At 46.9% G+C, this 11,862-nt stretch overlaps 2 protein-coding genes across 7 annotated transcripts in view; one reads left to right on the top strand and one right to left on the bottom strand.

Moving 5' to 3' along the window:
- The first annotated feature begins 413 nt into the window (after positions 1 to 413).
- Positions 414 to 8,114, top strand: LOC142032172 (retinol dehydrogenase 12-like). The gene is made up of 7 exons (XM_075030449.1): positions 414 to 547; positions 1,340 to 1,458; positions 2,274 to 2,429; positions 2,718 to 2,822; positions 3,233 to 3,442; positions 4,274 to 4,463; positions 6,459 to 8,114. Exons 1-7 carry the CDS (start codon positions 468 to 470, stop codon positions 6,559 to 6,561), a joined length of 963 nt encoding a protein of 320 aa, XP_074886550.1. The 5' UTR covers positions 414 to 467; the 3' UTR covers positions 6,562 to 8,114.
- Positions 8,115 to 8,868: 754 nt separating this feature from the next.
- Positions 8,869 to 11,862, bottom strand: part of ZFYVE26 (zinc finger FYVE-type containing 26) — a 50,005-nt gene continuing 47,011 nt past the window's right edge. For 5 of the 6 annotated variants that reach the window (XM_075030439.1, XM_075030440.1, XM_075030442.1 and 2 more), the window contains one exon: positions 8,869 to 11,291. In XM_075030439.1, the coding sequence (XP_074886540.1) occupies positions 11,082 to 11,291 (210 nt within the window). In that variant the 3' untranslated portion in view covers positions 8,869 to 11,081. The remainder of the gene's footprint in view (positions 11,292 to 11,862) is intronic. The other variant, XR_012650768.1, reaches the window with a different exon arrangement.

Below are 11,862 nucleotides of genomic sequence, written 5' to 3'. Positions count from 1 at the left end.
GGCGCCAGGTTGTGAAAGTGTCTCTCGCGCGCCTCTCCACACAGCCGCTGGGCTCTCTCTTCAGATACCGCTCGGCTCACTAACTGGAAAGCGCAACTGAAGCGGCAGCTTCAGAGCGTTCGCAGAGACCCGGCTCAGCGCCGCCCGCGGCAAAAAAAAAAAAAAAAAAAAAAAAAGGCAGCAGGCTGCTGGCGTACAGCCGGCCGGCCTTCCCAGCGGGGGCAGGGAGCGGGGCCCGCTGGGCGTCCGGTGCGAGAGAACCGGGGAGCAGCCGCCGCCGCCTCACCGGCATAGGAACCGCACCGGCGCCACGAGGGGCCGCTCCGCAGGCGCGTGCCGCGGGCGGGGGCGGGGCCCGGGCGGGCGAGGGGGCGGTGCCGAGGCGGGCGGGGGGCGGTGCCGAGGCGGGCGAGGCGGCGGGCGCCGATCGCCGGGCGCCGGCAGTGCGCGTGGAGCGGGCGGCGGCGATGTGGAGCTGCTGGGGAGCCGCGCTGGGGGCCGCCGTCTCCGTCCCCGTCCTCCTCCTCGTGGCAGCGCCCTACATCAGGTGCGTCTTAACCGAGGGCGGCCCCGGCCTCTCGCGCGCCTACGGGTGGCGGCTGACGGCGGCCGGGTCCGCCTGTTCGTTCGTCTGGCGGGAGGAGGAATCGAGCGGATCCCTTTTCCCTCGCCCGCGCCGGGCTGCTGGCGCGTTATTCGCGCTCCCCCGGCTCCAGCGCCTGGGTGACACTAACGCGCTCGCGGCCGGAGCTGGGGCGCTCCTGGGGCTCGGCTCAGCCCTGGCGGCGGCGCGTGGCTCAGTGTCCCCCCGCAGCCTCTGGCCGCCCGGAACTTACGGCGGGGTCTGTCCCGGGCGCCGGAGCCGGCGGGGCTCGGAGAGAGGCGGCCGCCGTAACGGGGTGCTCGGGAGGCGGGGCCCGCGTTCTCCTCACGGCGCCGCGGCGGCGCCCATTGGCCGAGTCTCCGGAGTTGACGGCGGCAGCCAACGGGAGCCGTGGCCCCACTTGACGCAAGGGCGGGGCGGCGGGGCGGGGCGGGGTCCGGCGGGGCGGGGCCTCCCCGGGCCGGGCCCCGCCGGTGTTTGCAAAGCGGGGGGGGGGGGGGGGGAGGATGGTGGTGGGGTCCGGAGGGCGAGTTCCCGGCGGCCCGGTCACGACACGATCGCGATCAGCCGCTGCGGGTAACGACGCCCGTGACTCCCCAGGGCCCTGGGCGCAGCGGTTGGCCCGACCTTCGGGGCAAAACCTGGGGCTCTGGGTGCTGAGCCCTGGCCCGAGGCCCCCGAGGAGGGAGGGTGCCCTCGGACCTGGTCCCTGAGCGCTGCCGGCCTCTCTCGCAGGAGGTATGTCGCCGGAGGCCAGTGTAAGTCAACAGCTAAGCTGGAGGGGAAGGTGGTGATAATCACGGGAGCCAACACCGGCATCGGGAAGGAGACTGCCAGAGACCTCGCGCGAAGAGGCAAGTCACCGGCCTCGGCCAGCGGGCATCCCTCTGCGGCTGGCGTGGGTGTGCCTGGGCGTCAGTAGTTCCTTCTCTGCATCTGAGGGAGGGGTAGCGTATGCTTACATTTAAGTGAGTTGGATTCCCAAGTTATTTCAGACGAGCCCAAGTGTCGCTCCTCCAGAGGCTGTAACCACTGAGGCCCAAGTCCCCAGTTCCTCAACAGGTTTCATTGCCTGAACTCCAAAAATGTGCCTTGTGACACGAAAATGCTCTGCGCTGCAACTGTTTTCAGAGGACTAGGGAAGTTCCTGGTATTGCTGGGTTCTGCTCATACGAAGCTGGGAAACGCCATAGGTACGCTGCTGCGTGCTTTAGTTATTCATGTTTCAAGCTAATTTCGTTTAAATGCTTTTTGGGAAACTGGTAAGGAGATTAAACTACCTGTTCACAATCCGTTTAGAAATTACTCTGGCTGGAATCCAAGTATCTTCACGTGCTCCTGGCTTGACGTTCCCATTATAGGGACAGATATAACCCTATCGTACCAGTGTTGTGGTACACACTCTTGACCTGGGACAACCTGGACAGAGGCACTTCAGACATGGATTTTCCTGGTCTGAGAACAGCTTTCGGCTGGATTGGAGCTAACAACATAGTAGGAAAGGCTTTGTCTCTCCCAGCTGCTCCCCGACTGATGCCAATTCCCTAAAGAAACAATACGTTGTTTGTAAGCACTGTGAATAGTCAGCCTGCTTGTCATGACCTCGATCATCCAGTGTGCTCCAGTGATCTCAGCTTCTGCTCCTGCTTTTTTCCTCCCACCCTTGCAGGTGCCAGGGTGATTGTCGCTTGCAGAGACATAGCGAAGGCAGAAGCTGCAGCCAGTGAAATCCGAGCTGAGACAGGGAACCAGCAAGTCATTGTGAAAAAACTGGACCTGGCCGATACGAAGTCCATCCGGGAGTTTGCTGAGAAATTTCTAGCAGGTACAGTCTCTAGATCCTTCTTTTCAGTGAGAGTATTTCATCTTACCAAGGACTGCTGTCTGCTCTTCTAGCAAATGCCAAATCCATGACCTGCATACATCTGTACCATGTTCGGTACTGCGGTTCACAGCCATGAGCTAGCTTGTGGTAAGAGACTTACCCTTATTTTATTGAGGTAACGTGGCTGCAACTCAGACAGGTGTGGGTTTTTTTGGCTGACTTGTGCCACCTTCTTGTCTGTCTTCAGTCTCAGTGTCCCTGTTTAAGGACATCTGTTGTTTCTTGCAGAGGAGAAGGAACTCCATATTCTCATTAATAACGCTGGGGTCATGTTATGCCCTTACTCCAAGACTGCTGATGGCTTTGAGATGCACCTGGGAGTCAATCATCTTGGTAAGGCCAGTGGAGTCATGTTTGCATTCAATATCTGGGGCAAAATGCCAGAGGAAAATCCTGCTTTCAGATTTTCTCTTCCTCATCCTTTCTTCTTGGGGAAGGATGGAAGGCCAGAGTTAAGCGTTCTGGAGATGCAATGCAATGCATTTTCTTATCATGGACCCAGTTTAAGTATCTGTACGTGTTACCTGGGACATCTGAAATGTATGACAGCTCCAGCTTTTTGAAGCTGAGGAGCAGAACTTAATGGGCCCCAAAAAGTTTAGCTGTTGATTCAGGGGGGTATTCTGTTCCCTGGACAGAAGTGGGCAGCAGTAAGATACAACTTGTAAGTAATATGTTGTAAGTACTTTGAAATTCCAGCAGGGGAACCTTCGGAGAAGGATGACATTGCCTCTCACCCCTAGGTCATTTTCTCTTGACCTTCCTATTGCTGGAGCGTCTGAAGCAGTCTGCCCCAGCCCGCATAGTGAACGTGTCCTCACTGGCTCATCACGGAGGCCGAATCCGCTTCCATGATCTCCATGGTGAGAAGAGCTACAATCGTGGCCTCGCCTACTGTCACAGCAAATTGGCTAACGTGCTCTTCACCCGGGAGCTGGCGAGGCGGCTGCAAGGCAAGTCCCACAGGAGAGTGGAGTGTTTTTCCACTTGGCTTTTGAGCACCATGAAAGAGGACAGTGGATTGAAGAAAAGTCTGGAGATTGGCTATGCAGAAATGGAATGGTTTGAGGCAAGGGTCATTGACAGCTCCTGTCTGTGGAACCAGGAGACTTAAAACACTAATTGACTTTACAACAACAGGGCAGAGGAGTTTAGTAGCTTGGCACAGTTGAATGTATTTCATTTTTCTTTGGTGCTTGTCAAAAACTAGCTGCATCCATGCAGACAATTGTGGTATGTGGGTGGAAGCTGAAGAAACAGAAGGAGCTGAACTACAGTTGCAGTCTCCAATAGAAAAGATAATACATACTCAGCTGCTTTAAATGTTGATGGCCTGCGGAACAGAAGCATAGGACTAGACAATACCTCCTAAGTCACAACATCTGTCACAGCCATGTCAATTTAGTCCTTTTCATAAACTTAAGTAGTATTTATTTTACTAAAACAGAAGCACTGTCTTCTCTAGGAAATTAGTATTACAAGTAACTCAAAAGAAGCTGGTGTTCTCAAAAGCCTGATGGAAACTGCTGCTGTTGTAGCACCCAGGCCCTCTAGCGCATCGTTTTGCAGAAAGCATGTAGTGACTGCAGCCTTTGGAAGGGATGCTCCAGCAAGCAGTTAACTACAGAGAACTTCACTTACTCTCCCTGTATCCATGCTTGGACTCCTCCTTTAAGTTGTAGAGTATCAGCAGGTAGAATTAAGGAGTATATTACCCTTTTTTTCTTTTCAAAATGCAGTTTGATGCATACAGATTTGTCCTGGACTGTTTTCTTTTGCCATAGGCACTAAAGTCACAGCAAACGCTCTCCATCCTGGTTCTGTCCATTCTGACCTGGTCCGGCACTCATTTGTAATGATGTGGCTGTGGAAGATATTCTCATTCTTCTTGAAGACACCTTGGGAAGGAGCTCAGACCAGTGTCTACTGTGCAGTAGCAGAGGAGCTAGACTCTGTGACAGGACAGTATTTCAGGTGGGTGCAAACTGTTGGAGCGATACACTGTGGAAGGCAACCTTATTGGCTGGGGAAAATGATGATACTGTCATTCTTTATTAAGAAGGGACTGAGTAAGAGGCTGGCTGATAAGACTGAGGGTGACAAATACTAGAGCATTACCCCTTCCAGGTCTGTTGCAGTGGATATCATGTTAGAAGAAATCCCTGACCTGTGCAACACTTCACACAACAGCAAGTCCTTTAGGGCTACGAATATCACTGTACTCAAAGTGCAGGAATGGCTGTCACCTGCTCAGAGCTCTAATCCTGATCTGCCTGAGACTTGGGCAAATCACTTTTCAGTAGAGCTGTTTAGTTAATGAGGTCACTTGAGTCAATCCTGGGAAGACCACTTTGGTTCTCTTTGTAGTTTTACCCCACTGGAGCAGAAGGGGCCTGTGCTCCCAGGGAGCTGGCAGGGCTGATGGTGCTGCAGAGCTAGGAGCTGAGATTTTCAGGACTGGTATGTGACAAAATAACTTGATTCTCCAGTGTGACAGACCCACCAGCTGGGAGGGACTTCGGCTGGGATGCTTATCGCTCTGTCCTGCAAACTGTCTTGTGTAGCTCCCACTACAAACCCTGTTGTTTCTTGACTTCTTTGACTTACTGCAGGACCCTGCATAGTCATGCCTTTTCCCCTCACCAAAACTACAGCCCAGAGCAGTTCTAACTCATCATCGTCCTAGATTTGAAGACTGCCATTTGAACAGATCCACACAGATATATCTGTCAGCTTCCCACTGGGTGTAGAGCAGTGTAACAATACTGGTTTTTGGGAAATGAATGTGAAAATTCATAATCTTTTTTTTTTCCCCCTCATGGATACTGTTGGAGCCTTTGCATCTTTGCAGAGCTTTCCTCTTGTGATATGTGACCAGATTAGTCTCTGTAATGACTCCGTCTGATCTTCATTTGGGAGTTTGTACCATCTTAATCAGACTTGATTATATAAATAGATGTCTTAATCTTCCCTGGATGACTGTCTGTCCCGGGATATAAATGAAGCATTTACATGCTGGTGTACAGAAAACTCTGGTGGATTTTAAACTCATAAAAGAAAGGAGTTTTGGACTTTGTGGGAAATTAATAGCTTCAACAATAATTCAGAAATTACATTAGACTAGCCTAAAATCCTTTTCACTTTCCAGGCAGTAGAACATAAAGCACAAGTTAGACATTAAGAAAAGACATTGCCTGCCATAGCAAGACAGGTGGAGTCCACCACAGTAATTTCAGGAACACCAGAGACTGTGCACTTGGAGCTCTAAAAACACTAGGCTGGATAGAAATCTTGCGAGATGCAATTTCCTCTGTTCTCTTAAATTCCCATGTTACTGCAGCATCTAGCATTACAGATGAGAACACATGATCTCTATTCCAAGCCAGAGTGCTGTCTGATTGCAGGAGCTGAAAAGAAAGGAGCCACAGTTCAGAGGATAATGGAAAAGGGTATAAAGATAGATGGTTATTACAGTATTATTATTCTGGGGCAGCTTTGCCTTTCATGCAATGGCAATATAGTGGGATGAACAGGACAGGATAAATAGTTTAGAATGAAGGCTGTTTGAGTGGTTTTTTTGTAGTGTTTACTAGAAAACGTGCTCCTGAAGAAGCTTGGTTAGCGTTTATAGCCCTTTTTAGTGGTATGAATGAGAATGTACACTGAAGAGTATATAGTAGAGCATATATAGGTTTCTGTAAGAGTTGAGACAACCGATAAAGCTAGACTCACTTGCCAGTTCTTCGTGCCATACAGGAAGATTCTTCCCTAGTGAGCTGGAAAGAAAGCTTTCTCAAGGTGGCTTAGCACCAACCCTTGCTCATTTGCTGGATAGCCTCCCACCCTTCTTCAATTGGTATTGAAGTTAAGCTGATAGAAGGCAACTCCCTTATCTTAACAGAGACATTTCGGTGTGCTAACGCAGATGGAGATCTTTGACTTAAAAAATAAAAAGTGTTCCTCTTACAGCGATTGCCAGCCAGCATACGTATCTCCACGGGGTCGGGATGATGAGACAGCAAAGAAGCTCTGGAGTGTGAGCTGTGAGCTCCTTGGCATCCAGTGGGACTGAGCAGTGCAGGCCTCAAGTGTGTACCTGGCTAAGCCCAGCAATGCTTCTCCTGGGAAGAGCGCTGCCGAGAGACCTCAAGACTAGAACACTGATACTTCAGCTGCCCTAACGATGGTTCTATGGACACAACGTAACATGAATTTCTGGAATATTACACTTAAGGATTGAGATTTGTAAGCAACCAGTCCCCTTGCCTAGCTGGAGAATTAGAGCACCAACACAGGGCGCAACCTTTGCTTGTTATCTCACACAACAGCCAGAGGCTATTGTTCTCTGGCTTTAGAATAGAAATGGAGGTTGCAGTCTTAGGTTTAGATTATGAAGTAACAAAGAATTACCTTTATTTAAAGCTTTTTATTCCTAACAGTAATAGTAAAAAGGTAGTGCTCTAAATTTATGATCTGTGAGGTTAGTTTCAGTTCCTACTATTTGACTTGGCAGAGTGAAAGTACTTTAGGATATTAGATTTTCTGACAATTACATGCAATAAAAATGCTCACAAGCACACAGAAACAGGTGCTGGCCTTTTTGTGCCAAGCATTAGGTAAAGTTTTTAAGTGGAATCAATTATTTTTCTCTATATTCTCTGTAAGAAGCTGGACCCTAGCCACTGAAGTATCTTTGCCCCAAATGCTCATTGATTGCAGTAAGTTAACTGAGGGCTGACATGTCTTTTAAGAACCCAGCTCAGTGCAGGTGACTGGGAGGTTAAAAGCTGCAGGAGTGCCACAATTGTGCATAGGCAAGTTATCTTATTAAAAAAACCCACACACCTCTCCTGTGAAGCATTGAGCAAAGATGGTGTAACAGTTGTCACAATAAAACCCCCAGCTGCACTTTAAATGACTTTAGAACCTAGAAAAGAGAGCAGAATGAGTAAAGAACATCTCAACTATGTTTAAAAAAATTTAAACAACTTCAGCTAAGACTGTAGCTTTAAGTGACAGCAGACTACCTAGAGCTAAATAGCTGAAGCAGAGGTCAGGGCTATCTTAATATTATGGTCAAGTTAGCTACAGGACAGGAACGCAAGACTTGCACAGAAACCCTTACGTTTGTCTGCCCAGCAGTTACTGGCCTTGGCTGGCCAAGGCTGCCAGCCTGGCCTTGCAGTACCGTACAGCTTGCACTTCCAAAAGGCAGCTGGGTCAATCTGCATAGTAATGGGATTGCTCCCTTGGAACTCTAGTGCTACTTTGGTGCAAATTGTTAGCGTGTGATCCATAATTGGAGATAATTTCTGAAAGAGTTAAACAGTTAGAAAACTCCTCAAAAGAGTGCCACAGCTCATAGGATTAACTTCTGCTTCTGAAAAAAAAAAATCTGGAAGTTTTTTGACTTTCATATGAGCATGCCACTGTGACCAACTGCCAGTTTTGGGAAACAAATGCTAATTTTATGATTGATTCTTTCTGCCTGGATGCTATCTATGCAGATCAGTCCTGTGCTACCTCTGAGCAATACTAAATAAAGCCATTTTCCTTTACAACAGGAGACTGTATCTTCCTTCACAAATGTTGAATCAGGTTTACTTGGTGTTGCTGTTATCTGCACCTGCCTTACTAATATAGAAATGTAGAGAACTCAGTTTGGGTAACATTTTGGAGTCCCTTTGTGTTTCCCCCTGTCACTCTACCTTTTTTCCTCCCTCTTTATGCTTCATCCTGAATATGAAACTAAATCCACAACTACAGTGTAGCAGTAGAATGCTACCTAGCACTGCAGGCTTGGCTTGCTTTCTCTGGGTGTGATTCTCTGATCTTGAAAGTGGCTTCCAGGAGCAACAGAAACCATTTTAAAAAAAAAAGCAGAAAGTTTCTCTAGGCTGAAATATTTTGCCCTTGCAGGTCAATCCTCTTCTCAAAGAAGTATGGTTGTAGATTTAACATAAGACATGTAACCACACATTACGATAGACACACACCCACTCTTTTTGACCTTGGGCAAATAATGTATGCCTTCTTCTAGGCTGATCTGTAAAATGAGGGAACTAAAGCTCATTTAGCTGTCTCAAAGGGAGGCTTGTAAGGGAGAGTTAGATTAACTTGCAAAGCTACCTAAAGAGGATTACCGGTTTGTGAGAGTACATGTACAAGACTGAGCTAGCTACCTAGCTATTGGGAAGACGTATAAAGATGTGATACTCCAATTGATCTAAATGTTGAGGACACTGTAGCAGAGAGAGATTTTGCATGACTGCACAATTCTCCCTCTTCTAATTACTCTGCTAAGTATAGCCAAAAGCAACATACAGATCTAGAAAGAGATCCCAAGCTATGCTGAGATAAAAAGCAAACAGAAGATACGTTAACAGTCATAATACTTTATTCTCTTTTTTTATTGTAAACAAACCTTGGTCATTAATAGACAAGTTTTTTAACTGGCAGTACTCAATCCCTTTTTGATGCGCAAAAATTCAAAGCCCCTTTATAATTGCACTATTCGTGACACAAGGCAGTTAGTCAGGATCAAAATTCCAGTTCTGCTGGTAAGAGAAAGATCCCTACAATTCCAGGTTAAGAACATCAAATTACAACAAACACTATATAAAGTGCATCAGGTACAGTGCAAAGAGGTCAGGAAGAAAGGCAGGTACAGAACTGACTGGTCTGCACGGCAAATTCCACTCTCTGTGCTCTATACAGCTGAAGGAGCTCGAGCAGAAAAGTAGTTATTACAGCACTGCAGATTTAGATACCCACAAACAGTAAAACCTCCTCCCTATAATTAGAGATTTGGAAATGATCGAAGACATGGATAGTGTCAGGTTTTAGGATTAGCCTGATGGCTGTAATCTGATGGAAAGCTAGGTCAGTCTGGCCATGAAAGCAAAAGCTTTCGTTAGTACTGCTCACTAATGAGATAATGCAAATCTGCGGTCAGGAGATTCTGAAAGCTACATGTGGTCATTTCTGACGCTTTGCTCTGAGACATGCCCTGCTCTGGTGGGTGGAGCACCTCCAAGCGAGGGGTTTGTGTCAGCGGGGCAGTGGTCATCAAACCCTACAGGAGATGGACCAAGTCCTTTCCAATACCATGGAAGTCTGTTGTGTCACTACAGTGAGCTTGGGGATAGTGCAAAACTCATATTTGACAGTCTCAATTATTTTAGGTACTAAAACTATTTACAGTTACATTACACTTCAGAAAACCTGTTGTTTCTTTTGAAGTAAACAACTAAACTTCTTAACAGAAAAAGTGAACTAATTTTCCTATTTCTTGTGCTGAAATACACGTGAACAGCAAACGCAAACTCTTGCAGAGTGCCATTTTTTGTTCCATTTCTTTTTGAAGGTCCTACTACTGTCTACCATTCTTCTGCCCATTTCTCATGTCCCCATCACGGTTGCAGAGAAGCAGCTGCTTTTTTCAGCACCCCTGAACACAGCCATTACACAAAGATCCCTGCTTTTTCATAAAACTGAGTTAACCTAACACTTCCAGAGCAAAGCCTGTCAATATAGTCTACACAGTATGTCCAGTTCATAAAAATTTTGTCTGATGTTCTATTGTAGCTGACAGGGACAGATTATTCTGCTAAGAAGCAAATACATACCTCTGTGACAGGGATGCAGACACCTGTTGAATTTTACCACAGCTTGCTCTATCCATATTTTCTGCCATACCTGATGAAAAACTGTGGAAGTTTACTGGCAACTGTTCAGTGAGAAAGCTGCATCACAATAATTTATTGGATATTACCACAACAAAGAAAGAGGTATGTGATTTTTCAACTATTTTCAAGGATTATTTTCCCTTTGTACTCCCCTTACAGGATATGCCCTTTATAACTTCATCCACCTAGTAAGGGCTCAAGTGCCATATGTATGGCACACATCTGACAGCATGACTGGTAAGTAGAAACCTACCATGAAGAATCAGTTCCTACCTTTTCAAACAAACTAAAGAAATTGGGCACATTGTACTAGGGGGCAGGGGGGGAAGCAATGGTTTGTATAGAGGCTTAAAAAAAAAATCTCTGAATTTCAGTCTTTGTAAAGATCTCTCCAATCTTGAAAAAGTTTACAGGAAACCCATAATCACAAAGAGTTTTATACTCTAGGCTACACTGAGTTGATGAAATTTTTCTGTCCTCTCTATATAGGATTTCCGGGTTAAAAATAAAAAAACATACAATAAAGTTCAGTGCCTTTCGGGGGGGGGGCGGGGAGGATGACAACTGCCCCCCCCCCCCAACTCAACAACAACAAAAAAAACCAAGCCAAAACCAGAAGTGCTCTCTTCCATACACCTAAATTCTTGTTCAGTTTGAAATTGCCCCCTCCCCCCCATCAAAAAGATAGCCAAAAAACACCCTGAGGTAGTGACTGTTTGTCAAAATACAGGACTGGCACTTGTAATTTAGTTCCTTTCCTTTCACCAGAGGCACATTAGCAACATCCATTTCCCACCAACATCAATCAAGAGGCTTCCATTTTACCAAAAGATTGCTGAACCACACACCTTTAAGCTGTCTTGAAGCCTTCCCCTCCTGTATGATGGTGAATGTCAATCACTTATTACTTCCTAGTGCCCTGGGGAAGCCGATTTCTTGTTTTGGGCTGGTGCACTGAGAGCCATTGGGCACAGATGGCCTTCACAACGTCATCTCCGCTGTTCTCAGCCAGCTGTCGCACATGCTGGACTAGCTGCACTGCTCTGGTCTTCTCCTGTCTCACTGAGACTAGATAGGCAGAACGCAACTTGTTGCACATCACGTAGGCCTGGATCTGAAGCAGAAGAGGCAGTCAGAACTTGGTTAGAAAGCTGTGGTAAACTAACAGGACAAGCTTAAGCAAGGATTCACTGGAAATACCTAGTTCAGAAGTATGTTGTACAAGGTAGTAGCAGCATGTTATGAAGCCGAGTATGACATGGAGCAGATCCCAATGTAAAAGATGGATAGACAGCTGTGTTTTAAGTTTGCCTCTTGTGGAAACTCCTTTACTGTATCACCAAGAAATTAGCAGCAGGAATCCTATCTAGTGCATTAATTTACCATATCCTCATAGCAAAAAGTCTAAACCAGTAATTTTCTTCCATTGCTGGTTCTAGAACAGCTCACATTTTTTAGTGACAGATCCTACATAAAGGCAGAATGAAAAGCCCGTTTTTCAATCTACATACAACAGTGAGTTTGTCAGTTGGAGAAGGACAGAGGACAGTCACAAATCTTAAGATTTTATTCCCAGCTATGCCACTGAGAATCTACAACAATCCACAAATGCTGACCCAAAGCCTCTTCATCTATAAATATGCATCTACAGTTCACATATTCATCTGTGACTCTCCAGTGGCTTG

The sequence above is a fragment of the Buteo buteo genome, chromosome 6 (genome assembly GCF_964188355.1).
Source record: "Buteo buteo chromosome 6, bButBut1.hap1.1, whole genome shotgun sequence".
NCBI classification, from domain to species: Eukaryota; Metazoa; Chordata; class Aves; order Accipitriformes; family Accipitridae; genus Buteo; species Buteo buteo.
This window is presented reverse-complemented; position numbering and strand designations above follow the sequence as displayed.

Coding starts and splice junctions, on each gene's coding strand:
- LOC142032172 (XM_075030449.1), top strand. CDS start 468: ATGTGGAGCTGCTGGGGAGCCGCGCTGGGGGCCGCCGTCTCCGTCCCC. Junction 1,459..2,273: donor CAGAGACCTCGCGCGAAGAG/GCAAGTCACCGG, acceptor CCACCCTTGCAG/GTGCCAGGGTGATTGTCGCT. Junction 4,464..6,458: donor GTGACAGGACAGTATTTCAG/GTGGGTGCAAAC, acceptor TTCCTCTTACAG/CGATTGCCAGCCAGCATACG.